The sequence below is a fragment of the Dermochelys coriacea genome, chromosome 4 (genome assembly GCF_009764565.3).
Source record: "Dermochelys coriacea isolate rDerCor1 chromosome 4, rDerCor1.pri.v4, whole genome shotgun sequence".
NCBI classification, from domain to species: domain Eukaryota; kingdom Metazoa; phylum Chordata; order Testudines; family Dermochelyidae; genus Dermochelys; species Dermochelys coriacea.
Genome location: NC_050071.1, coordinates 8,153,914 through 8,179,962, shown reverse-complemented (window position 1 = coordinate 8,179,962; position 26,049 = coordinate 8,153,914). Strand labels below are relative to the sequence as shown.

General features: G+C 43.7%; 1 protein-coding gene across 1 annotated transcript in view; it reads left to right on the top strand.

Moving 5' to 3' along the window:
* The window catches only part of EPHA5 (EPH receptor A5), a 400,471-nt gene extending 376,782 nt beyond the window's left edge, over positions 1–23,689 (top strand). Inside the window, exon 18 of the mRNA XM_043513198.1 lies at positions 22,175–23,689. Coding sequence (XP_043369133.1) covers positions 22,175–22,184 — 10 coding nt within the window. The 3' untranslated portion in view covers positions 22,185–23,689. The remainder of the gene's footprint in view (positions 1–22,174) is intronic.
* Positions 23,690–26,049: the final 2,360 nt, after the last annotated feature.

Here is a 26,049-nt window from a genome sequence, read left to right as displayed (position 1 = left end):
TCTAACCTGACCAGGTGCAGGGACTTTGTTTTTGGACTGAGTTCAGGCCTTCTGAACTGTTATTGCAATGCTCCTGCCATGAAGCTGTGCCAGAGACAGATTTATTTTGCTTAGTTTGTTTGGTTTCTCGTTGACCTGGTCTATGAAAGTGAATGTACTGCTGCCCAAGTAGGGAAGGTGAGGTGGGGCTCACTGCAGTGCCACACCTTGCCACTAGGAGGCACGTCACAATGGCTCCCACTGGGTACGTCTACACTGCATGCTGAACCCAAGTTCCCCTACTGTAGACACACAAATCAGTTTGACTTGGGTCAGCAAGCACGCAGGACCTGGATCCGAGGGCCCTGCTGTGGGGGTGTGTCGGGTCTGAGCCAGGTCCACTCCTGTCATTTTACAGGGTGGATGCTGGTCATGCTGCAGACCTGAGCCAGAAGGACTCACAGGGCATCATTCATTAGTATGCTTGTGAGACCCAGCTTGAGTAAGTGTAAACCAATGTTTACAATGCAGTGTGGATGCTCAAGTGCGTAGAAACAGAGTCTAAAGTCTGGGTCCCACAGACCCATGCTGTGCGTGCCATGTAGACCGACATACCCACTGTTATAGTCTTAGTTGTGCTTTCCCATTGCTCTGAGATTGTAACAAATTTGCTCCAAGCCTGTACTCTCGTTGGCTCTTAAAGTGGAGCCCTCGCTCCACCCTCTACCTACCCTTCCCCACTTGCTGTTCAGAGGTTGGGACTACCAGGGACATGATGCCCACTTACTCTTACTCTACCTGGACTATGGAGTGTTCTTACTTACTCCCCATTAGGTTCCTGTATATATGAACAGTCCACGGGACAGCCGAGACCTTAGCCTGCCTGTGGTTTATTTTGGACAGCTTCCAGTTAGGTAAGGGTCCTTTATGCAGCTCATATTTCCTCTTCTTCTCCTCTCAGAACAGGCTTTGGAAATCAAATGATTTCTTTGTTGCTCCCTGAAGTGAAGAACAGGGAAGATAATTAGCATTCAGGTGCTGTTGTTAGCATAATTAGAGGGCCAAAAGGGTGGCAATGATAGCTGCAAAGCCAGGTCCTAGGTCATAAATGTAATGGAGAAATAAATTAGGCCAGCATAATGCATTCAGATCCAGAACTCAGACACAGCTGGTATTGCGGGGGGAGGCTTTCTCCTGCTAGTTTATCATTCACACTTCAGTGATCTTTATGGAAATGCCCAATAAGTTGGGCAGAGTACAAATAGGCCCACTGAGGTAGTGTTAATACCCATTCTTATCAAATAGAATCACCATGGAACTAATCTTCTGCAAATTATTTCAGGGAGTTGACATTTTATGCGCACATTAAGGCTTCCTGGAAAAGATCCATCTGTCTGGAAAGAGGCACAGCTGATTTCAGTCAGGTTTTGGCTTGGCATTTATTAAGCTAAATCCGTGGACCTCTCTTAGTACCAAATGGACCTCTCCCTCTTCAAATAGAGCCAGGTGGAGGATGAGGGGGGAGAGGAGGAGGAGGAGAGAGGGCAAACAAAGGAGTAAAGTTGTGCTGAGGGGAAAAAAATACTACACACCAGGCAGCAGTGCATCCAGCTGTTCTGTCTAGTATGCCTTTGATTTGCCCACAAACTTGGAGTGAAGTGGCAATACACCAAATATGGTGTGAAAAGACCATTCTGTGAATCGGAAACTCTCAGGATGTAAATGTCTGGGCACTTGTAATATGCTGGATACCTGCCTACCATGAACGTGGGATGGTCTCGGTTCTCAGACCAACTGCACTTAAATTGAAGCTACAGAGCATCCAGCAGGTTTGTAAGACTTCTAGCCTCCCTTTACCAGAGGCTAGGACTGGACGACAAGAGATGGATCATTTGATGATTGCCCTGTTCTGTTCATTCCCTCTGAAGCACCTGGCATTGGCCATTGTCAGAAGACTGGATACTGGGTTAGCCCAGTATGACCATTCTTAGTGGAGATGAAAAGTTTCTCTCCCCCCCCCCACCCCAGTGTGTGACATCAGAGAAATAAGGGGCCAGGTCCTCTGCTAATGTAAATCAAGTCAATGCAGTGAGGCTGGCTTACAGAAGCTGAGGATCTGGTCCACAGTTTGTATATCCTTTTCACTCAAGATAAATGGGCCCGATAGAGTTCCGCTGATGCCAGTAGCAAAACTTCCATTGATTTTCAGGCTAACAATGAGTGAGCTTTTTCATTAGTGGGAAGGGTATATAAATTGTGTGGAGGGAAATTTATTTATTAAATTGTGTGTATTTGGTGGGGGATCTCCAAGCAATAACATACCCTGAACTTCACAATGACTGGTTTTTATCTCTGCTATTGCAATCCTGTTGCCCAGCAATGAATAGTTCCGAATGGTCCTGAATGCCAACTAAGTCCCAAACTAAAAATCCAACCTGCTGGGCTTTCTTCTCATTGCTCATGAACATAACAGTTAGCAGGTTTTTCTGTTGCGCCCTGCATCGGGATAATAAGATTTCCATATCCTTTTCCAAGAGGGATCTGCTTTTGGGAGTTCCATTCTTTTGTCTCCCAGACTAGGCCAGATTGATTGAAGGGATGGAATCAGAAAAGAAGCTTCCTGACACGTTCCGTTAATTACGACACAAGCGGACGACAGAAAATGTGTCTTTGATGATGGTGAGAAAAAAGCATGCACTGTATAATCAGCCATTTTAATGTTTTAATCACTGCAGATCTGTCTGTATGAAGAAAATGAAGGTCTTTAGACCAGGTCTTTAGAACACATTCCCACTGAGCTACAGCTTGTGTGTGGGAGTGTCACTGAGTGATATCATGATTTCCAAATGAACTATAAGGAAATCTATTGAAACAATATTGAATCATACACATTTTTATTCACCAGCTGTCCCAACCCCTGGCTACCTTATCTCCAGAGTCCTACAACCATGTGTTTGCTAAAAGATTAACAGCCCTTCGGGACTAATAGATGTTTTATCTCTGTTTGGCAAAAGCTTTGTTAAACAGCCAAATATGTGAATCTTAGGAAGTTCAATCATTTTTCTCAGGCTTATTTGCCCACTTCGTTTCTAGCTGAATCATTGCAATCTGTCTGGTACCTATTTCATGTGTGATGTATACTGTCAGTTGTCACTGATACATCATGCAGAGCAAAAGAAATGTGTGTACACCTGTACTTCTTACTTATCTCAAAGAGTTATAGGTTGCTCTTTACAAGGCCAGATTTCCACTACAGCTCAGCAATCACCAGCCCTGATTTCAGCACTTACTAAAAGAAGTATCTGGATTTTCAGAAAACCTCAGTGCTTGTTTAAACTTCTAAATGATACAGCCAGATTTTTCAAAAAGAGTTCAGCACCCAGAAGCTCCCATTGTTCTTAAAGGGAAGTAATGGAAATTTGGCCTTAGGTGTGTATTTAATAATAATAATCCATGTTCTGGTAGGGTCTAGAGATCTCCACTGAGATGAGTCCATAGTGCTATGTATTGTACAAGCAATAGTAAGTAGTGCTATGTATTGTACAAGCAATTGTAGTAAGAAAAATTTCCTGTTGCAGAAGCACACCATCTAAACAGACAAAATATGGTAGAAAGGAAGCATTACTATTCCCATTTGACAGCGAGGAAGAGGCACGGGGAGATTGCAGCTTGGCCAAAGTCATATAGGGAGTCTGGCAGGATCAGAAATTGAACCTTGGCCTCCTGAATTTCAATCCTGTGCCTTGATCACATTCTCTTCTCACAAGCCAAAACTACAATAGGCACGGTAAATATAGCCCATCCTCTATCCAGTCCAGTGGATCAACCTGTTTTACCCTTCGTCCTTGCTGTGTGACCAAGATTCTTTCCATCATCCATTGTATGTGTATTACATTGTAGTCATTAGTGAGCAAAATGCAGAGCATTCATTTATACGCACACATGCAGGACAGCTTGCATACTTGTGTCTCAAAGCACATTTCAAGGAGATGACTGAAATACTAGTAATGTGGCAGATCATCCACTAGCACTTCACAACAGTTCCTACATTTCCATGGACTACAGAAGTCTTCTCATTGAGAGAAGATGTTGATCGTCATACTTAGGGTATATCTGTACTTGGAGACAGGAGTGTGATTCCCAGCTTCTGTAGACATACTCGGGTCATCAGTCTTTTACCTTGCACATGGACTGTCACCAGGGGGAGGCAGAAGGGATCTGGGTATAATAGCTCATCTGAAGGTTATTTCTAACAAACTCATTAGTGACGCAAATGTTTAGGTCAAGATTTTTTAAAAAAATGACTAGAGGATACCTCAGTTTTGTGGATCTCTCTATTTTTGGACTTGATTTTCAGAATGTGGTTGCACAGGACTTTCTATAAATCAGCCCCCTTCCAGGGGTTTGAAGTTGCACATCCCAGAAATTGAGGAACCAAACTTCATGAGTCACTTACGAAAATCTCCGCTTTAAGATTTTGAAAATACACTACTGGGCCAAATCCTCAGCTGATGCAGATCAGTCTCTCTACACTGAAAACAGATGCTATGCTGAGTGAGGCCAGATCCTCAGCTGGTGTATGTTCTCTATAGGACAAATCTCTCTTTGTGAAGGTGTAATATACCTGGAGCAATTAGTCAATGTTATTCAATAACCCTAATAGGGATAAAATGAATAGGTTGCTCTTTGTGCATTAATTATTACACAGCCCCAGGAAAATGATTGAATGCAAAAGTTGTGATGAATATATTCCAAATGGGTTTCACTTGATGAGGTATTTGCTTCATGAGTGAAAATCCTTTGGCTGGGAAGATCAAATGCCCATACAAAAGCCACTCTTCAGCTTCAAGCAATTTGTGGAAGGCAACTTGAAGGGTGGCTCTGTCCTTACTCGCACTTTTAACATGAAATAGGCAGGGTGGAGTTTTCAAAAGCACTGCAGCCTTGGCCTAACTCAGCTTCCACTGAAACCAGTGGGAGTTTTGCTGTTCACTTCAATGGGAACCAAGTTAGACCAGCACAGAGTGCTTTTGAAAACCTGCCTTTAGGCCCCTGGTGGAAGAATGCAAGGAGCTGTCCCAGGGGCCAGACACAATAGCCATGTCTCGAGTGCCCTGGGGAGCATGGCATCCAGGTGAGGATGAGGAGTGGGTGGGACCTTGTCCTGTGCACTTGGGGATGAGCTAGCCAGGCATGCCTTGGGGAACAGGCTGCAGCATCTAAAGGGATCATCTCTAATGCAACCCCTGCTGGGTCATTGGGAGCTGTTGGGTGCCCAGCACTTTGGAAAATTAGGCCACTTATTTGGGTGCCAAAGGATGGGATTTCCAAAGGAACCAAGGGAGTTAGGCACTCAGCTGCCTTTGGCTTTCATGGGCTTAGCAGTCCAGCTCCGGGAGCCCTCTTTGAAAATGCTGGCCTTGGCCTATGAAGAATTAGTCTGTGGTTGACAAAGGAGATAAAGGGAGTTAGAGACACAGATACTACTGAAATGCCTTTAGGCTCCTTTGTAAATCCCAGCCTGGGTTTCCTGCTGGCCGCGGAGAGATTGGGCTCTCTGTAGTGTTGAACAGGGGCACTAATTTTAGAATCCCATAGAAAAAAAAATCCTACTGCCTTTTGAATAATCAGTATTGGTATTGTGAACTCTTGCAATTTTTATCGGAGTCTTGTAATATCTGGTGTCTTTCTTAAAGCCCCAGCTCCTGGAGTCAAGTGAATTATTCATTTCCTCCAGGCATTTGCTAAGATGGTCATCGTTGTTGCTGCAGAGTCGTTAATGCTGTTTAGAGACTAACAAATTTATTAGAGCATAAGCTTTTGTGAGCTACAGCTCACTTCGTCGGATCCATACAGTGGAAAATATAGTGGGGAGATTTTATATACACAGATAACATGAAACAATGGGTGTTACCGTCCTACTGTCCTTGTAAACTGCTGGAAATGGCCCACATGATTATTACTACAAAAGGTCCCCCCCCCACCGCTGTCCTGCTAGTAATAGCTCACCTTTCCTGATCACTCTTGTTACAGTCTGTATGGTAACACCCATTGTTTCATGTTCTCTATGTATATAAAATCTCCCCACTATATTTTCCACTGTATGCATCCGATGAAGTGAGCTGTAGCTCACGAAAGCTTATGCTCAAATACATTTGTTAGTCTCTAAGGTGCCATAAGTACTCCTTTTCTTTTTATGGATACAGATTAACTATGGATACTGCTACTCTGAAACCTGTTAATGCTGTTAGCACTGCTGTTCTTGGAGCTCCAGTGTTAGCCGGACCAGCAGAGAATGCAGCATGTTGATTCAGTAGGCCTCGATGTTCATAAACGGAGACCACAGACTTGGTTCAGTAGCAAAGTCACTTGCCAGGCTTATTGTCGACAAAGCATGGTCCTATTCTCCCACAGGAGCTACAGATACGCTAAGACATGTATGCCTGTGACAAGGTACCAGCTGGATCAACGTAACACAGTGGTGTCCCCTAGGCCAGTACAAAGATGCCCCTCCTCCGACTTCTCCTTTTATACATTGATACAAACAAGTTATGCATTACACTCCAGAAATTGTTAGTTACCACCCTTATACCTTGTACCTGCTAGTTCGAACAAAACATCCTTACCCATTATCTTGTCATCCTCGCCTAATGTTATGAGGGGTCAGTGTGTTCCTGTACCATCTCCTGGGAATTTGTTTACATAGTTGCTGAAGAATTCTGGGTGTTCTTGTACCATTCTCTCCAGTCAGGAATGTGCTTACTTGATTAACTAATAACTAGTGTGCCCCTGCTCTGCCAAGGCCAGGCCTACTTTGTTCAGCCTCTCAGCAATGCCTGGGGTTCTAACAAGGTCTACATTCATTACTATAGTATCCTAGTACTTCACAAGCATTAATGAAATTATTTTCACAACACCCCTGTGCCAGGAGGCAGTGTTGTTATCTTTACTGTACACCTGGGAAACTGAGGCACAGAGACGTTAAAGTCAAAAGAATCCAGTCACTTTGGGTACCCAATCTGAAAAGCGTATGATCTAATTTTTCAGAGTGTACGGCATTATAAAGCGCTTTATTATTCATCTCCACAAGTCTCGACTAGCCATGTGTGAACTGTGATTTGCCAACGGTTTAGGACTTGGCCAAAGTTGAGAACAAAAGGCACATCCTGAGTACCAGGGTGACCTCCTGCCAAATTTCAAACCTTGCTCCAAACTATGGAGGCACTATATATCTGTTGTCATGTGTTTACATACTCTGTGTGTGTGTGTGTGTGTGTGTGTGTGTGTGTGTGTGTGTGTAAATTATAAGTGGAGCTGGTAGTGATGCCTATCGCCCTATGCTTTTGATCACAAGACCTTGTTTTCAGTTACTTATAACTGGACAAACTTTAACTATTCAGGCTGAAATTTTCCATGACTTTGCCGTGTGTCTGTCACAGACTCATAATGCATACAAATAAAGGGGCCAAATTAAGGTTGCATGAGCAATATTCATTCTACAATTTCCCAACATTTGATTGACTTTGCAACCTTACAATTTGTTTTTATATATGCAGAAATTCAAACGTGTTAGACCATATTGACCCCCAATGTATGTCATCAGCAGGATTGAACCCTATAGGTCCACTGCACAGACCTCTACCACTTGAACTAATAGAGTAACTTGTAGCAGCCGTAGGCTGTTATCCTTTATGTGGACCAGCCACTGTGGTGGTGGTGGTGGGGGCGGGAATGAGACACACTGTCAGGAGTGAGGCCCTAGGTGTGCCTGCTCAGTACTTCTGAGGCCCTACCAATCCACATAGGCTGCCTGATGAACCTCCCTATCTGACTGGCTGAGGAAGCCAGCAGCCTGCTTCTTAAACCTAACAGTAGCTCGTTGGCTGCTCAACTCCCACAAACTCTCTGCCTCGCCGTGCTCATCTCTCCAAGCAGCTCCTCCACAGCTCCAGCCCAGATCCTGACCAGCACCCAGCCTTGTTCCCATCCTGTCCCAGCCTTGCTCCTGCCTTCCCTGACTCCTGGTAATCTGGTTCTGTCCTTTGGCTCTGAGACAGACAGACTGTCTCAGCCCTGGCTCTGGAATTTGGACTCCAATCTCTAGGCCCGGCTCCCGCTCCGGCCACTTGGCCTGACCACCTACATCCCAGTTCTCTGACACACACTTGGTCAGTGCCTTTCAGCTATTTGTTGCCAGCAGAGCAATGTAGACGCTCAAGATGCCAAGATTCAATTCCAGGTTCTAGACCGTTCTGTCCCATGCCCTCAACTTCTCTCTTTCCCCCTCTGCTCCTATCTACCCCATCCTGGCTCCTGTCCTCCTCCATCCTCCATCTTGCTCACTAAATGAGGCAGGAGTTCAGAGGAAAAAATAGTATTCAATTATGTAATTAATGACTGTGTCACAATGGGCACTCACAAGCTGGCCCTATGGAGGTTGCACACGTAATCATTTTCTAACTTTTGTGCGCTCGACAGTGTAAGTTTAGGGTTCTTTTACAGTAGGTTTTTTGGCTGTGATGCTAAATCGATTCTGGAAGTTATGTGTGGGGTGGAACAGAATGTGTTCTTACAAAGCAGAAAGCAGCGAAGAGATGGGAGAGCACGCAGGACACGTGACTAACACAACGAGTGAATGTGTTTATTAGGATATTCTTCCAATTCTCCACTTCAAGAGAGAATGCTGAATGGGGGCTGTGGTGTGCTAATTATACCAGTGGTATGAAGATGCTGACTGATGCATATAATTAAAGGCTACACTTACTGTACAGAAACCAGCTCTAACACGGAACCCTACTGGCACAAGCTACTGATTTCTACCCTATCCTAAATGCTTTTTCCCACCACTGTAAGAACAACTTCTGTAATGTGCTGTAGATACACGTTTGGAACCCACGGTGACAGGTGAAATAAAACAAAATGCACAGAGTCGGCAGGAAACATTGGAAAATTAGAGACTTCTCTGGGGACAGTGACAGTTTCCCTGGGCGCAAAGCAATGAGTGTCATGTGAAAAGGTATAATCATCTGGGTGTCTGAATCACTTGTCATTTCCCCCTGATGTTCCCTATTAGCAGAACTTTCATTACACCCTTGACAAAGCCAGTGTGGGACAATGCAGTCAAGTCTCGATCACTTTGTTTCGCTCTCAAGTTTTTTTAAAAAACAAAACCAAAAAAACAAAACAACAAAAATTGTGACACTTTGTAGGAAACATCTGCATTAAAGGAGTTTGAATTTCTTCGTGTTCAGACTTCAAAAAGAAATTCTTCTAACTCTGGTCCGTTAGGAAACGAGGTAGGGGTATGTGTGTGTGAGTAACCCTGAGGTAAACAGGAGATCTGTCCAGTGTCTGGGTCTTCTTAGTTCTTAACCAAAGGGGCATTTTGTGTAATCTATATAACTATTTACTAATTGTTTTGACATCCCAGATTAGCAAAGAGGAAATATATGGAGGAAGATTAAATAACCTGATTGAGGCTCTAGAAGGATTGGTGTCAGACCCAGGGTGATAATGCAGGAGTCCCTGGATCTCAGTCATGTGCTTTGTCTGCTGCATGATTTTGATTCTCAGCCACTTAAACTGTAAGGATGGGGATTTCAAAAGTGACTAAGGGTGCCCAGCTCCCATGAAGCATAGTGAGAAGTGGACGTCTAACTCCACTGGGTGTTCCAGAAAATCCCCTTTCTATATTACTGGGTGAAGGCAACCAATTGGGGGGAGAACAGGCTAGCTTCAGGCCGAGTGACACGGCCCCTACAACTGTGACTTAATCTAGGGATCGCTCCGAAATCTCTCTGATGCAGGGATTCATAGGTTCACCTGTCCTATAGGATGACCAGGAATAACTCACAGGGTGAGTGAGCACCCTCTGCAGCCCCTTTATGCCAAGTAAAAGGGCCAGCACAGTTCAGAGGGGCCTCAAAAACCTTGCATCTGGCCAGGGGAAGAGTCCCGGCTAGGTACAGTGGAAGACAACTATCAGGCTGCCCTCAGCGGACCCCTGGTATAAGGGTGTGCACGAGGTGGGGCTACGTGGTGGGAGGAGTCTGCTGGCAGTGGGGCTGCAGCATCCTGTGCTACAGAGACCCCAGGCAGCTATGTGGCCTACCAGGCAGTCTGGGGAGGCTGCCCTAAGTTAGACAAGCCCCCAGGGCTGTCCTGGTTATACAGGGGGCCTCTCCACTCCCAGAGTGCATGAAGATGCCTGTGAATTAGGGGTGTAGCACAGAATCTCACGTATGATCTTTCGGAAAATGCTGGCAAACTTTCGGCAATGGTTTCCTTTTTTAAGGCTGGTTGCCCCAGAAGACGGGCTAGAAATTTGCTTTAAGAAAAGGGAAGAACTCGGATGACCCTTTACATGTATAGTGCTCTCACGTCAGGGAGGCCTCACGCCGTGAGTATTGCAGGGCCTCAAAGGCTGGCTGCGTCTGGCAATGTACGGCTCATTACCAATGGATTCCAGTCCTGGGGAAGGAGGTAGCAGGAGAATATTTAGTGTGTTCCTCATCCTTAGTGCATATCTATGACAAATATATTCCCAGTAGTGATTTGTGAAACCCTGGACTGAAGCTGGGGCTTTCAGAGCAGACAAAGGGAGTTAGGTGCCCAATGATTTTCAAGGGGATTTGGCTGTCTCACCCCTTTCCCCCATTTAGGCGTCTTTGAAATTCTCAGCCACTATGTACAATGGGCCCATTTATGAAGAGCCATACTCTGATACAGGCTGTGCACCTGGGGCAGCGTGACTACGTGCTACCCCCTTATCTAGGCTGGATTGCACGGGGCCAATTGAGCTGTAAGGGTGAAATTCCCAAAGGTATTTAGATGCCTAACTCCTACTGATTTTGGTGGGAGTTAGGTGCTTAAATACCTTTGTGAATCCTCCCCTAGTGGAATAGCCTGGGTAAATTCCTGGTGAATTAAGAATCTGATCAAAAGGAAAGAAAGAAGGAGAATATAAAAGTTAAAAATCCAATTGCAGAAAAATCCCCCAATATATTTTCCTAGCTACATCTCCATCACTCGAGGACAACTTTTATAAGCCCTAAAATAGTACCATAAGGGTTTCTGAGAGATGAGGAAGTCTTTTTCCTCCAGATGTAAAAAGTCACATTCTCAGGTGGTGTAAATCAGCATAGCTTCATTGAAATCAATTGGCCAGTTCCTCAGCTGGTGTAAATTGCACACGGCTCCAGTGAACCCAGTAGGTCAGACCCTCAGGTGCTGTAAAACGAGCAAGGTTCTACTCTTAGTCCCCATGTAGGTGGCATTATTGTTGAGTCTTTGTAGACTTGCCTGGGATGAAATGACCAATTTGTCAAACTCTCCCCTGGCTGAAATCTCGCCATCCATCAAAAATGGCCTCATGCTGGGATCTAGTCTCCACAGGCTTGGATGCAATTGTTTTGCCAGTGCAATCTCCCATCTCTGTAACATTGTTTTCCCATTCAAGCGAACGAGGAGTTGGTGTCCTAAAGGAAAAAAGGGAAGTATTTGCTCAGTAGCTATGTTTCGAGCCGAACAACTACAGAAGGTTTATTTTTATGCTGCATAAACATGCCACTGATTAGTTTTCTGGTTTGAGCCTCAGAACTGGGAGCTGAATTGCAAATGGCTTTTTGGCTTACCTGGACCCATGTGGATTGGGAAATCATGGCCGATTTGATTTTAGTCCCATTTAAAGCTGACTCTTGGTGGAGATCTAACTCTAAAATGCCTATACTGTGGTTGGTCTAATGCCTGGGGAGCAAGACTGACTGAGGCTGGCTGGCGCGGATGACAGGGATGGACAAATACTGAGACCATATAAAAGTCTGGGGAAAGCATTGGCCAGCGTCCAGTTATGTGACCTTGAAATCAGATGTAGCCAGCTGGTCAGTGTATGGGATTGGATGGAGAGAGTCACATCATTAAGGAGAAAAACACAGACGAGCCTGGTATTATTGGCTACCCATGCAAACAGCAGGCTGTCTGCATCGAAAGTGCAAACTGTTCGACCTTTCCACTGATGAAATAACATGACTGTAAGCAGACGACCAAATGGGGACACAGCTCTTCTAGTAAATAGCATCATTTTCAGCCAGACCCTCTTAACAATAACATTATTGCCCTTAACAAATGGGAACGCTCTGAGCATTAGGACCTGATCCTCAGAGGGTGACTTCAGCAGAACGACACTGATTTACACCAGCTGAGGATCTGGCCTGTAAAATGGTGCTTCTGCTACCACAGCAAAAGACACTGTGAACGTGACGGGTGAGTGAGATTCAGTCGGTGCTCAGAATACATGTTATAACTTTAGGAAACGGGGGAGGGAAAGGAGAAGGGCTGCGTGACTCAGCCATCAGGTTGTACATAGCTTTCTTGCTGCTTTGTATAATGACAGGTTTCAGAGTAGCAGCCGTGTTAGTCTGTATTCGCAAAAAGAACAGGAGTACTTGTGGCACCTTAGAGACTAACAAATTTATTTGAGCATAAGCTTTCGTGAGCTACAGCATCCGATGAAGTGGGCTGTAGCTCACGAAAGCTTATGCTCAAATAAATTTGTTAGTCTCTAAGGTGCCACAAGTACTCCTTTTCTTTTTTCTTGCTGCTGTGTTCCATCAGCCTCTGGCTAATCACAGAGCAAGTCAGGAAGTGGTGTATTCTTGACCCTGGTGAAAATTTTCAACGAAAAGGTTTTACATTGAATATATATATAGATCAAAAATGATTTTTTTTTTCCCCACAAAAATTGTGTTTTCAACAAAACCTCATTTTTGTTAACCAATACCTTTTCCTGGACAAGATTCTGAACAGCTCTAGTTCCTAGTCCTGGGGCAGACCTTGGAAGGTTTCATTCGATAATGGAGGGGTGGCGATGCCTGCTGGTGCTCCAGGCAGGGGATGATTTGCTGTACCAGGCTGGGCTGTCTCCCTAGGCCCCACCATGACAGCACGCAACAGCCAAGGGCCTCTGTAGCTAATTCCCAACCAGGGTTTGGAGGTAGCTGAGGAAGGTGCCATCAGCTAGGAGCAGAGCCCAGTGGAAATTTGATTGCCATTCTAGATCAGACTAGTGGTTCATTTAACTCAGCATCCTGTTTCTGGTAGCAACTAATACCAGATGCTTCACAGGAAGATGCAAGAAACCCCGTAATACACAGTCATGGAATAACCTGATCATAGGAGAAGTTTCTTCCCAACTCCTGTTGGTTTATGCCCTGAAACACGGTGGTTTATATCCAATCTAAGTTTATTTTTAATCCTATTTAATGCAACTGTGAAAGTGCCCATTTCCCATTCCCCAAATCCAGTGTCAGATCTTGTTTTCTCACTACTTCTTCCTTGTGGTGTTAATAATCTGCAGCTGACCTGTACCAGCAGTAAATTCTGACAACGCCCACATGGCAGCTCAGCTGTGGTGGCAGTGAGTCATGGCAAAGAAAAGACTGCATACTGTCTGCCCCTCTCCGCTCTCCTGCCTCTGGGAGGTAGTAACCAGGAATGCAGCACCTGCTTACTCCAGCTTGCACGTGAGTCAATAGGGAGTGCTGGCTTCCTTATGCAGGCCTGCAATCCAAGTCCAGCCTATACAGAAACTTGAAGGGACTTGGGCCCGGATCCCCAAAAGTATTTAGGTGCCTAACTCCAGTGGAAATCAATGGGATTTAGGCACCTAAATATGTTTGAAGATCTGGGCCTTGTTAACTAGCCCTTCATGACTTTGATCTACCTAGATCTGTATAGCCACAGAGCCTGGACGTGTGGTCAGAGGAAGAGGGAGCATGTCCCTTTATGACAGGTCCCCAAATGGGTAAGTTAGAATGAAAAGAAATAACTCACAGGCTACTCTGGATGGCTTTAGTTTGTTCATTGTAGCGTGATGGGTAAAATAAATCACCTGAAAAGGAACCTAATTCCACGAAAACCTGGGGGCATCAGTGTTTATTTCCTGATGCAGTGACACTATCAATCAACTGCAACAGAGCTGATATTTAAAAGATAAGGCAGTAAATATTATATATTGAAATGTTATTTTTATGGGGCTGTGTTTGTTCACTTTTACATTCAGAGGGAATGTTTACTGTATGCCACTAAAGTTTCTTCATTGCATGCAAGAGAAAAAACTGACAGTGCAGAGAAAGGCTGTAAAAGTATAGAACAGAAATGAGATGCTTTATCAAATCAAAGTTAAGGCTCTAAAAGTGTGATCTCGTTCATCCATAAATGATGGAGAACAATGTTATCTTTATATGCCAGACATTCAAGGGAGTTCTTTCCCTCCCCATCAGATAACGGGACAAAACAAGCATCTAGGGCATTGCATCAGAATGTATGTACTCTGATAGGACAATGTCAGTGTCTCCCTGTCTGGAGGCGCTCACGACCATCAGTGCCTACCTCAGGGCAGACTGTCAAAACCTGGGCAAATATCACCATGCTGGTGGTATATTCCATAATTAGATTTTGCCAAGCTAGTAACAAATGTGAACTCTTGGATTACTATACCTGTCTTACCATGGAGTCACAGACTGTCCCCTTAGACTCTTTAGTCTATCTTGCCACCCAGGCAAACTGGACTTAGTGATAAATGGTCACTTAAACCAAAGATCACACCACATTCAGTGGTGCTTTCAGTCGCAAGACACCAGTCACTGACCCCAGATCAATTGGTACCTTAGATCTTACACCAAAGACAATGCCTGTAGTCAGTCCTATAATAAACTATATAACTGGCTGTTAACTAGGAAAAGAAATAAGAAAGTTATTTACAGGTTAAAGCACGTGAACAGATACGCACAAATGAATGCAATGTAAATCCTAAGAGTGACAGAGTTATAGTGATCTTGTTAAATTAAGACAGACCCAGGTGGTAGCCCCTGGGGATCTCAGGCTTCAATTTGGTATCTCTGGTCCTGTGAGAGTTCAAACAGGAAAGTGGATGGAAAATTTTCCTGCTTTTCTTTTATTTCCTTCATTTATTTTCAAGTCCATAGGAGGAGCTTCCTTGCACATAGCAATTCCAAGGTGTGATAGGGCCGTTAACCAATCACTTGTTACTGCAATGTTCCTTGGTGCCCCATCTGATTTTTATGGTTCTTCTGAATGGGGGAAGGAGGAGGCGGAAACACTCTTCCCATCTGGGTTCACAAGTTTAGAGCAACCATTTTCAAAGTTATAGAACAAAACTTCCATATTTCCTTTTAGCATGGAATATAGACATGACAAATAAGATGAATGCATGGAGCAACTTATAAATGTTCTATAGAGTTTAAACACCATATATATTTTCTTATAAGACTAATACCTATTTAGACCAGTTCACTTATGTATTAGTGTTGCTCAAGTCTCCAGCTATGAGTTTTGTTAGAGGGCTTATGTCTTCACCCACTTACTTCCCTGGTCCTTCTCACATGAACAGAGAGCAACAATACCCGAAGTCCAAAGTTGCAAACAGTTCGATGTTTATTGGGGTGAACTTCCAGCAAGCATGATTCCAGTTTCCTTCCTTAATGTCCCCCTTCCCAGCTCTGACACCACAGAGCCTTACCTGTATCCCTGTTCTCATTCCCCTCCCTTAGCAAAACATGATTCCAATTTCCCCACCCCCATTCCCTGTTCCCATTTCCCCCCCTCCTTACTTCCTGATTGACTGCAGACTATATAGTAAAACTTGAGTTCTGCTTAGCTATTCCTTAACCGATCATTTTCCTGAAATTTAACTAACCAATCCTAACATATTGTAACATGATTATGTAACCAATTATATCCCACCACCTTAATTGGTTTGCACCCAGCAAAATTAATTATACAGCAGACAGAAATAATCACACAACCAGACAGAGACCATGGAAATAAACAATAGCAAAGTGGGAACTATAATGACAAAATACAGAAGTGAGGATCTCACATCCCAGCTATTGATAAGTGAGTTCTTGCCAGACAGGATGCTATCAAACTAAGTTTCCTTTTACATCTTCTAGGCAAAAAGAAAAGGAGTACTTGTGGCACCTTAGAGACTAACAAATTTAAGTACTTGTAATACACTTGTAATACACTAAGGTGCCACAAGTACTCCTTTTCTTTTTGCGAATACAGACTAACACGGCTGCTACTCTTAAACCTATCTTCTAGGCACTTTCCTTTCTCTGGAGGCGATGGGCATTATCAGGACAGGATTGTATCCTAACAGCCCAATAACACCTGATTTCAATGGGACTAGTTTGGGATGGGAGGAGGTGACCGGTCACTTCCCAGCTTATGGCTGCCTCTGTTGCTTAGCCAAGGGCCTTAGCTTAAGCACAGGGCCTCAGACTGTCACAGTGAGAGGAGGCCCTTACACCGGCACACAGTGACTTTGATTCTCTCTTTTATACCTCTAGAACTAGCTAAGTGATAAGAATACACCCAAATTCTTAGAGTATAGGCCTTTACAGACAAGCCTGAATATCTATCTCCTAACAAGTTTGTCAGTTCTTAGCTAATGCCTGCAGCCTTGGCAGGAGCTGGCATCTGGCCTGCCAGGATCAGCCAGAATGCTTCTTAAACTAAGCCTGCTCTTTGACAGATCCAGGTGAGTAATGCATCACCGTAGCACCTTTTGCTCTAAAGAAGGATGGCTGTTAAAACATGGGCCGTGTGACGGCGTTCTGATGATGGAGTTTGTGTAATACATCAGCATCAGGTCTTGGTGTATGTCTCAAAAGTCTGTGCCCTGTCCTGGGAGACTAGAATGTACAGGACAGAAGTGGATTTCAATTCATCATGCGCAGATGGAAGTGATTAGAGAAACCACAGTGTCCCACATGCAGTTCTGTTATTTTAAACAAATAGGGCAATGATAGGTCTGGTCTTTTTTTTTTTGTCTTTTTTTTTTTCCATGGCATGTTTTATAGCATTAAAGAGTGGCAATGTCATAGAAGAGGGATTCTTTGCCATAATATAGTCCCATAATATAGGGACTAAATCTGACATCACCAGGGTTTTTTTAATCTAAGCAAGAGCAGATTTTTATCTCTTTGTGACTCAGATACCCCTCAGAGTTCATTAAATCCCACTTTCCTCACGAAGTTGAAAGGAGGCAAGTAAACATTACAACATCTATTTACCCAATCTGCATACTCTATTTTAGTAAGTGACTCCAGGATTCCAGTGTGGACAGCTCATTAACAATCCTTTTACACACACTTGGAATTCTGGGAATAGAGGTGGGAATAATGGTGTGACACTGGTGGGTCCTCTGAATTAATAAGCAGAATGCATGTTTCTCCTGATGGCATAGATGGTTAAGTATGCTGGGTGACTGATGCACCATGATCTCCATGTGATAGCCCAGGAATTTGTCTCTTAGCTCAGAAGGGTGTGGGGAGAATAAAACTATTAAAGATTGTGAAGTGCTTTGAGATCCGCTGATGAAAAGTGCTGTACAAGAGTTGTGTTTTTTTATTATTCCATACAGCTCACTCTTATTGAACTAAGATATTATTGTTCCTCAGTCATCTCTGACCTTTCTGTCCCTGTTTCACTACTGCATTACTCTAGTTTGTGGTCTCTAGTGAAATTGATAGGGTTACATCTGTGTAAAACGAAAGTATCTCAGTGGTGAATCAGGCACATAATTGCTCTGTTACTCTTAATATTCTTATTTATTTGTTTGACATTTATATTGCAGAAGCACGTAGGAGCCTCAAGCAGATAGAGGAAGTGCTGTACATGTACCTATACAGGAAAGACAGATTCTGCCCTGAAGAGCTTACATTCTAAACCCCAGTCCTGAAATTTACAATGTCTGGGTGCAAGGGACTGCTGGTGCTTTGTAAATTGCAGGGTCAATGCCTATAAGACATGATGTAACAAGTGAATCAGACCCACCCACTTGGTTAAGTGTCCGCTTCTAGGTTCATATCCCTGTGGCTTTACGTTTATCCCCAAACTGTAGACCTCCATTCTTCTTTCAGCTCCTTGTTCTCTCATCACAATGTGGGTGAACTCATTGCTATCAAAGTGTTTAATGCTATGACCGAATCATCTATCAGTCAGAACCTAGGAAGATAAGGGTGACTGGCAAGACCGAGGATGAGCCCCTTTGACTTTCCCTGACTGGAGTCTGGAGGAACAAACTATAGTTACAGAATAGATTAAATAACCCTTTAAAAGCTATATAGAGTAGAGTGGGAGAGCTCAGTGCCAACGGTTGCTTAATATGCAGGCCTGGCTGAAGAGGGGTTTCAGCAAAACGTGGCCCCAGCCATTCTCTGATTTCAATAACACCATTCACCAGTTTCACCTGTATGTGATTTGGGGGCCCATTTGAAAGCAAAAGCTAAATACATATTAGTTATCCCCACAAACTATCATCAGAATTAAATGTGATAGAGTTGCAGGTGTTTGATTTTTTTTTTCGTGGAAAAAAAATAGCCCCTACCTCACTGAACTGCCAAGCATTGTTACACTTCAAACAAGTGCAAGAGATGTAGAAAGGAATCTGGGCTTTCAGTAACAGGCAGATACTCGATATGCCATGATGAGTGGATGCTTTCTCAGTACTGAGAGCCCATGAAAAGATCCATTTCTCCAACAATGTGAATTGGCGCAGATTCCTGTTCTGTGAATTTGCCTAAGTAGGAATAAACACTGATTTTTTTTAAAAAAAATATTTCCTTGCTTTCCTTTATAAGGAGTGGCAGACAATTTCACAGTTGGCAGTTAACGTACATAATGACCATCTTGTCAAGGGATGAAAGCATGAAGTTGTATTCATATGCAAAATAATAATGCTAAGTTTATTTTTGTTTAAAATGTTGTGTTCCATCCTAAAACAAGGGAAATTCAGACTTATCAACTATACTCAGTATTGTAGAGGTCTTACAACATGACGTGAGTTTTACCCACAGCACCATAAGCCACAACAACCTAAGGGAGGACTTTCAGATATTACCTTAGGCTAAAGTGGTAGTGTTAGACCCTAGAATCCTAGCATTATTTAACTAGCACTGTGTGGGTATGTCTACACTGTACGCTAAGCCCCAGTCTCTGGGACCTGGACTTGTGGACTTGGTGCTTCCAAGCCTGCGGTTAAGCATCCACACTGCATTCTAAACCTGGGTTTTCAACTGCTGGACCCTGGTCTCATCACCATGCTAACATGTCTAGGTTATGCTAAACAGACCTTCTGATTTGAGTCTGTAGCTTGACCTGTGTCCATACTGCAAAATGACAGGGCTTGGACCCAAGTCGCAGCAGGATTTGGGCTCCCACCCACCCCCGAGCAGGGTGTTAGGAGCCAAGACCTGAGTGCTTGGTGACTGGAGTCAAACTGATTTGTGTGTGGACATAAGGGAGTGGTGGGCTCAAACCTGAATCAGAGCCTGACCTTAGTGGGCAGTGTAGACATACCATGGGGGAGGGGGAGAAGGTGGCAGAGGGAATGTCCTTAGTACTATTCTAATATTACTAGTAAGAAACAAAAATTTCTCATGAATATGTAAGAGGTTTGACCCCCATTACATACTGCAGCAATGTCATGCTGTAGTACAGGGATCGGCAACCTCTGGCACACAGCCCATCAGGGAAATCAGCTGGCAGGCCGGGATGGTTTGTTTACCTGCAGTGTCTGCAGGTTCAGCCGATCGCAGCTCCCACTGGCCGCGGTTCGCCATTCCAGGCCAATGGAGGCTGCGGGAAGCGGCACGGGCTGAAGGACGTGCTGGCCGCCTCTTCCTGCAGCCCCCATTGGCCTGGAACAGCAAACTGCGGCCAGTGGGAGCTGCGATCGGTTGAACCTGCAGACGCTGCAGGTAAACAAACCGCCCCGGCCTGCCAGTGGATTTCCCTGACGGGCTGTGTGCCAAACGTTGCCGATACCTGCTGTAGTACATTGTATTTAGTAGGTGTGGGTGAGTCTGGGTTGGGCTGCTGTCCATGACATCCAGTGAGCTTGAACCCAATCTCCTTTGTTAGCTCTCAGCAGAGCTAGTCAAAATATTTCCTTCAAAACGTTGTTCCGATAAAAATGACTTGTTCATCAAAATGGAAACTTTGGTGGGAAATGTCCAGTGTTGATGAAAGTTTCTGTGGTTTCACCAAAACCACAAAAACCTCAACACTGAAAATTTCACTACTCATGACACAAGTTTACTCATGCAGTGGAGGAAGGAAACTTTTTATCTCCTCATAGTCCTAAGTGTGGCAGCATAGCCAGGGCCAGAGTCTAGCTTTAAATGACTATTACGTATATTTTTAAAATGTGAACGTAGGACACCCAGACATAGCAGTAGAAGTAGAGCTGATGAAAAATCATCCTATATCCTGAGAAATCATTTTTCCATGAGGTGTCTCTTTTGATTCCTCAGTGTCACAAAGCAGCAATATTCATCTGCAGCAGATTTGTAAGGTTGTCAGGTTTCACCTTCTCTTGGGCTGCTTTCATCTCAAAGGCCTAGGGAATTTTTTCTTGCTCCAGTTTGGAGTTTTATGAGGTTTTAAATTTAGAAGAAACCACCACCTCCTGCAATTCCAGAATGCGTATTAACAGAGAAAAGAGATAATAGATTCCATAAAGAACTAATGATTAGATTGCCACAATCTTTAGAAACTTAAAAAAATAAAACAAATGCATATTGATTACAATATGCAGGACGGAGAATTGTATAGGAATAGATGCGTATTAAACATTATTTTTCTATCAAAAGCTGTTATAGTCAGTTCTGAGCCTTCTGGTAAAATCTTTTCTAGCAAAGATGTTTTGATTGCTTTTTCGAAGTGAACACCCCCTCCTCTCCCCCCGGGGTATAGGAAGAGGCCAGCAATACCCGAGAATAACAGCGTAGAAAGAAAATTCTAATTACTGGAGAGGCTGAAGTCAGCCAATAAATTTCAATCTGTGGAAGCTTTTTTCTGAGGGATAAAAGGTGGTTTTCTAGCCCAACAGAGTCTGAGAAACAAGGTTCCCGCAAAGAGAAACACTCCAGAAAATGCCATAAGGCTGACAGTTCTAACTTCTAATTTGAAACACATACACTGTTGCTCTGTGTAGTTCTACCTGGAGGGACTACAAAGGGAGGATGGAATTGGAAGAGGGAAACTTGGCAGAAGAACATGAAAGGTCTTCCGGCCTCCTACTAGAGAGATGGAAACTGGAGCAAGCTCAGAGAAATCCAGTTTATCTTGAATTAAAATGGTATTCTCAAGTGAAAACCAGAGATGTTTGTAAGAGTTTCAAGGAGGATGATTAGAAATCTGTAGTAATTTAAATCACCCTTTCCCTATGTCAGACTCAGTTTCCCATATTTCCCCTCTTCTCTCACAAGTTCAGGAGAGATTCCTTCTCAATGAAACCAAGATGACAAAGTTCCAAACCCACGAAGCATCTCCTCTCCCTCCCTCATCAGTGGTAGCCTGTTTGGTCTCATACGGTTTCAAATAAGACTCCAAGAAGCACCTTGGATGCTCCAAGAAGCATCTTTCAGATGTCCATGCTTAAATAAGGCAGAAAATGTGAATGTAAGCACAGCCAAACTGAAACATGAGGACTTTGAGGATCACTCAAAATGTTTCATTACAATGAAATCAAAACATTTTAAATCTGATTTTAGCCTTCTTTAAAGTTTTTTAAAAAGTTCTTTAATACTAAAAAACAAAAACCCACCCAATGAATTTCATTTGGAAAAGTTGGTTCAAGAAGAAACATTGAAACATTCCCTTCTGAAAATGATGCATCCGATGAAGTGAGCTGTAGGTCACGAAAGCTTATGCTCAAATAAATTTGTTAGTCTCTAAGGTGCCACAAGTCCTCCTTTTCTTTTTGCGAATACAAACTAACACGGCTGCTACTCTGAAACATGGTATATAAGTTACCAGACATACCAAAACATGAAAGCACAGATGCTTTTAAAATACTGCCCATGTGTCGGCTTGTTTTAGGATTTACAATGCCGTTTTCCCTTTTAAGTGAGGATATACGATATGATAATGGGGGAAAGATCAGGCTGACCTTGGCAAGGGAAGCATTTTTACCAGTGCATATGAGCTGTGGTACTCCATAGCAAAGACTTGGGGGAGAGAGAACTTGCGTAAAATCAAAGTATAAAAGGTAATTCCTGAGAATGCTTTCCAATTCAGGGATCCTTCTTGCGAGGAGTTATTGAGAGATCCAGATTGTTAATAAAAAATCTGGGGGAAAAACCATGCTGATCCTCTTCTCCCGCAGGGGCTGTTAGGAAGAAGGAATGGAACCGCTAGATCTGCAAGTTTAAAAGGTAAAACTTAAATAAAACAGATGCTGGCTACAGATGGCTGCTGACCCAGAGCCAGGTAAGTGCAGTGTATTTTTCTTTAATGTTTGACTGAAATTCAAATATCTCAAGTATTTTTAATAGTGCCTTTTTATTTAATTTCCCACCCTGAAAACTGTAGTGAGCTTAATACTGTTAGAGGGTACCAGATTGCTGGACCGTAATCCTCTCATTGACACCAGTTCAGCCAAGCATTTAAGCATGTGCTTAACTTGAGAGCAGGCTTAAGTCCATCCCTATTAAGAAAAAAGCTACTACTAATATAGTTGATATTGCGGTAGCTCATTGTGCTAGGTGCTGTAATGGCACAGAAGAAAAGAGCAGACTGCTGCCCCAACACAATGAGACTTAAGCATATAATGAAATACTTGGCTGAATTGAAGCCTTAATCAATTGAACAAGAAGAGCAGACTTCTCTGCACAGCAGGGTATCTACCCCATATTATGTCCGATAGCCTGGCCAATTGTGTGGGGGAGAAGGTAGTCCCTTCACAGAGTGCCTGGGTTGCTCTGGGAAGCATTGTGACACACAGGAGGTCAGACTAGAGGATGTGGTGGTTGCTTCTGGCCTTAAACTCTATGACTTTGAGGCAGGATGACACCTGCTGATGTCCATGAGGTGACAAGCCCCCCGCCACCTTGGGAGATGAGGTGTGCCTGAAAGGAACAGTCCAGCCTGAGGCAATCAAGGGGCTCAGTTCTTCCCTGTGTGGGGAGTGGGTTACGGGCACCAGCCCAGCCCCAGCTCCAGTCAGACAAACTAAGGGCTGATATACCTTACAACATTGCAAAATGACTATGGTGGCACTCTGCTTCTCCATCTCCTTGGTCCATCTGTCTCACCTGGCAAATCCCTTATGTTGGGGCTGATGTGGCTGGCACAGGAGTCACTGGTTTCCCCACTCTTCTGTTCTTTTCTTGCCCCTTAGCAGACTTGCTCTCAAACCCCAAAAGCCAGTGTGTTTGGGGTGACTGTGCCAATCTCTCATGTATGAATTTCCTCATTTGCATCCGAGTGCCTGCATTGACATGAATTAAAGCTGCTCTCCAGACATTCCTTTAGAGCAGAAAGTTGCCTGAATGTCCCTGCTTGAATTGAATCGTGGGTTGGACTAAGCGAACAGTATTTCCCACTGTGACGTTATCAGATTAAAATATGACCAGGTAGATCATTGTTGCTATCACTGTTATATAATTGCAACAAATCTTGTACACAGTATGTCAAGTAAAGTGTCTATAGAAAGGTTATGATTTTCTGAATATGATTGTTGTTTGTATGCCTGCATCATTTTTGTATTTGAAGTTATGAGTATTGGCTCTGTACTTGTATTTCAAATGTTTGCTCCTGTGAAAACACCAACAAGGTGTTTAGCCAGCATTGTGAAGGAACTATTCAAATTAAATGGCCCATCAAAGAACACTTAACTCACTTCATGAACTTTCCTGTGAATGTTCCATCTGGAGTATAGGTAATGGCTTCTGCTGTGACTAAGCGAAATCATGCATGGATGTGTGACTTGCCCACGTGACTCCAAACACCATCTTGTACCTGTAATTTTCCACAGTGAGAACAATGGGACTCCCTTCACTTGACAGAAGCTATAAAAGGCCCTGGAAACATTTTCATTTTGCCTCTTTCCTGTTCAGACCTCTGGACTATGAACTTATTCTAATGGAAGCATTCTAGCCAAGAGACTGAGGACCTTCCAATGATTCGGAAGCAACCAGAGACTTACCAGGCCAGCAGTTTATTCCATCACTGCTACAAGCCTGAACCAAGAACTTTGCAATTATTGTATGTATTTGATTCCTTTAACCAGTGTTAACTCTCACCTTTCTTTCTTTCTTTTTATAAACCTTTAGATTTTAAATACTAAAGGATTGGCAACAGTGTGATTTATTTTGGGTTAGATCTGAGTTGTATATTATCCTGGGGATGTGGCTGGTCCTTTCGGATCAGAAGACCCTTTTGTTGGATGAAACTGGTTTTAAAGAACCACTCATCTTTAAGTATAGTGTTTTTTGGTGGTGATTACAGGGACTGGAATGCCTAAGGAGACTTGTAGTGGGGCAGCTGCCCCACTCCAGTAAGCAGGGGTTAAAAGCAGCCCTGGAGAGGCAGAAGCAGAGGCAGCTGGTCCAACCTCCTTCCAATGTTGAGCAGCCATTACAGACTGCAATTTGCCCCAGTGAGCGGGGCTAGTAGCCACTGAGGCAAGGTGGGTTGGGGGTTGGGTGTTCCCCTGGGAGGGGAGACCCAAAGTGTGGGTGTACTGCAGGGGCAGAACCCCAGGGAAAGGGGCATCGGGGTCCGAAAGGGATATGGGACCAGGGGCAGGCAAGACACTGGCCTGCAGAGGGCGCGTCGTATGCTGGAAAAGAGCTAATTCACAAATGACCAGCAGGAGGCGCCACATCGGTGAGCTGTCGCCTCGCTACAAAATGACTTTTCTGAGTTCTTGTTAGCCAGTGTGGTGAAACAAAAGTTTACTTTTGTTGCTGGTTTGGTATATCTTATGGGAGAATAACCACCAATTTGGGGGTATCTGCCCTATTTCTCAGCAGTTTGTCCTGAAATTTGTATTCTCAGTTATGAGCACAGTGACACCCGCCAGTTCTCATTACAACAAAGTTATTGCCATGTCTTGTCTTGTCTTGTTCCATTGCTGGCGGATTCTGTAGTACCTATTATAGGCGTGATCATATGTGGGTTAGATGAATGCTAAGAAGGCAGGGTTGGGCAAATCCCCAAAGGTCTGGAGGCTTGATTTGGATGAACTGATATTTTGACTTGTAGTTTTTCAAAGCTGCCACAGGGGTTTGGATGCCCAATTCCCATTAAAATTAATCCAGCCAAATCTCTTATACAGCTTTAAAATGATCAGCCTGAATGTTGGTCTGAAGTGTCTCTGAACCTCTTGTGTCTGCAAAATGGGACTGAAGATGCTTTCCTAGGGTATTTCTATTTCTCTGGAATTACCATTAGAAACCGCCGCTCCTGCAGAATTCAGTTGTATTTGTTCCCAGTCCTGGCTCAAATTACTAAGTGCAGAAGTGAAAAGCAATGCAACAAAATTAGAGTTAACTCTGTGGGTGGGTGTGGGTGTGGGTGTGTGGGTGTTTAAAAACAAACAAACAAACACATGCTATGGAAAAAGCGTTGTTTTTTTCCAGCCTTAGGTAAGAGTTAGGGAAATGCCTTCAGAAGTCTAGTCCTCCCCCCCGCACTGCCCTATTTTGGAGGTCTGCAACTAGAGACCCAAACCAAGACTGAGGAACCATTCTTCTGGGCAGTGTAGATACACTCAGAGACTATCCCTGTCCCAAACAGTTTACAATCTCAGCAGACAGCGAAGGAAGAAATGAAGTAATTTTATTCAAATTTTAAAATGGGAAACTGAGCCACAGAGAAATAACGCTTAGCTTTTTCCATACTGCTCAGCACATGGCAGCTCCCACTGAGAACAATGGAATCTGCTGCATGTGGTGTATTGAAAACTGTTTAAAATTACAAGCTATCTTTTAAAGTTTTATATGGGGTTTCCTGGTCCTGCTTGCAGGCTGCAGGTCTCTGTAAGACAGTGTGCAATCTGGATCTTGTGCAGTCAGAAGGCAAAAAAAAAAAAACCCAGCCTGGAGCAAGGCACGATGAATTGTGCCTCTGCTTTAGGGAGCAGCCTGTTTTGTCTCTCTCTGTTTTCAGTTTCTGTATGTGTAGGGTTCTGGATTCTAAGAAATTAAATAGTGTTACGTTGCAACTTTCCATCAAGAGTATTTTATGTTTTTTAAT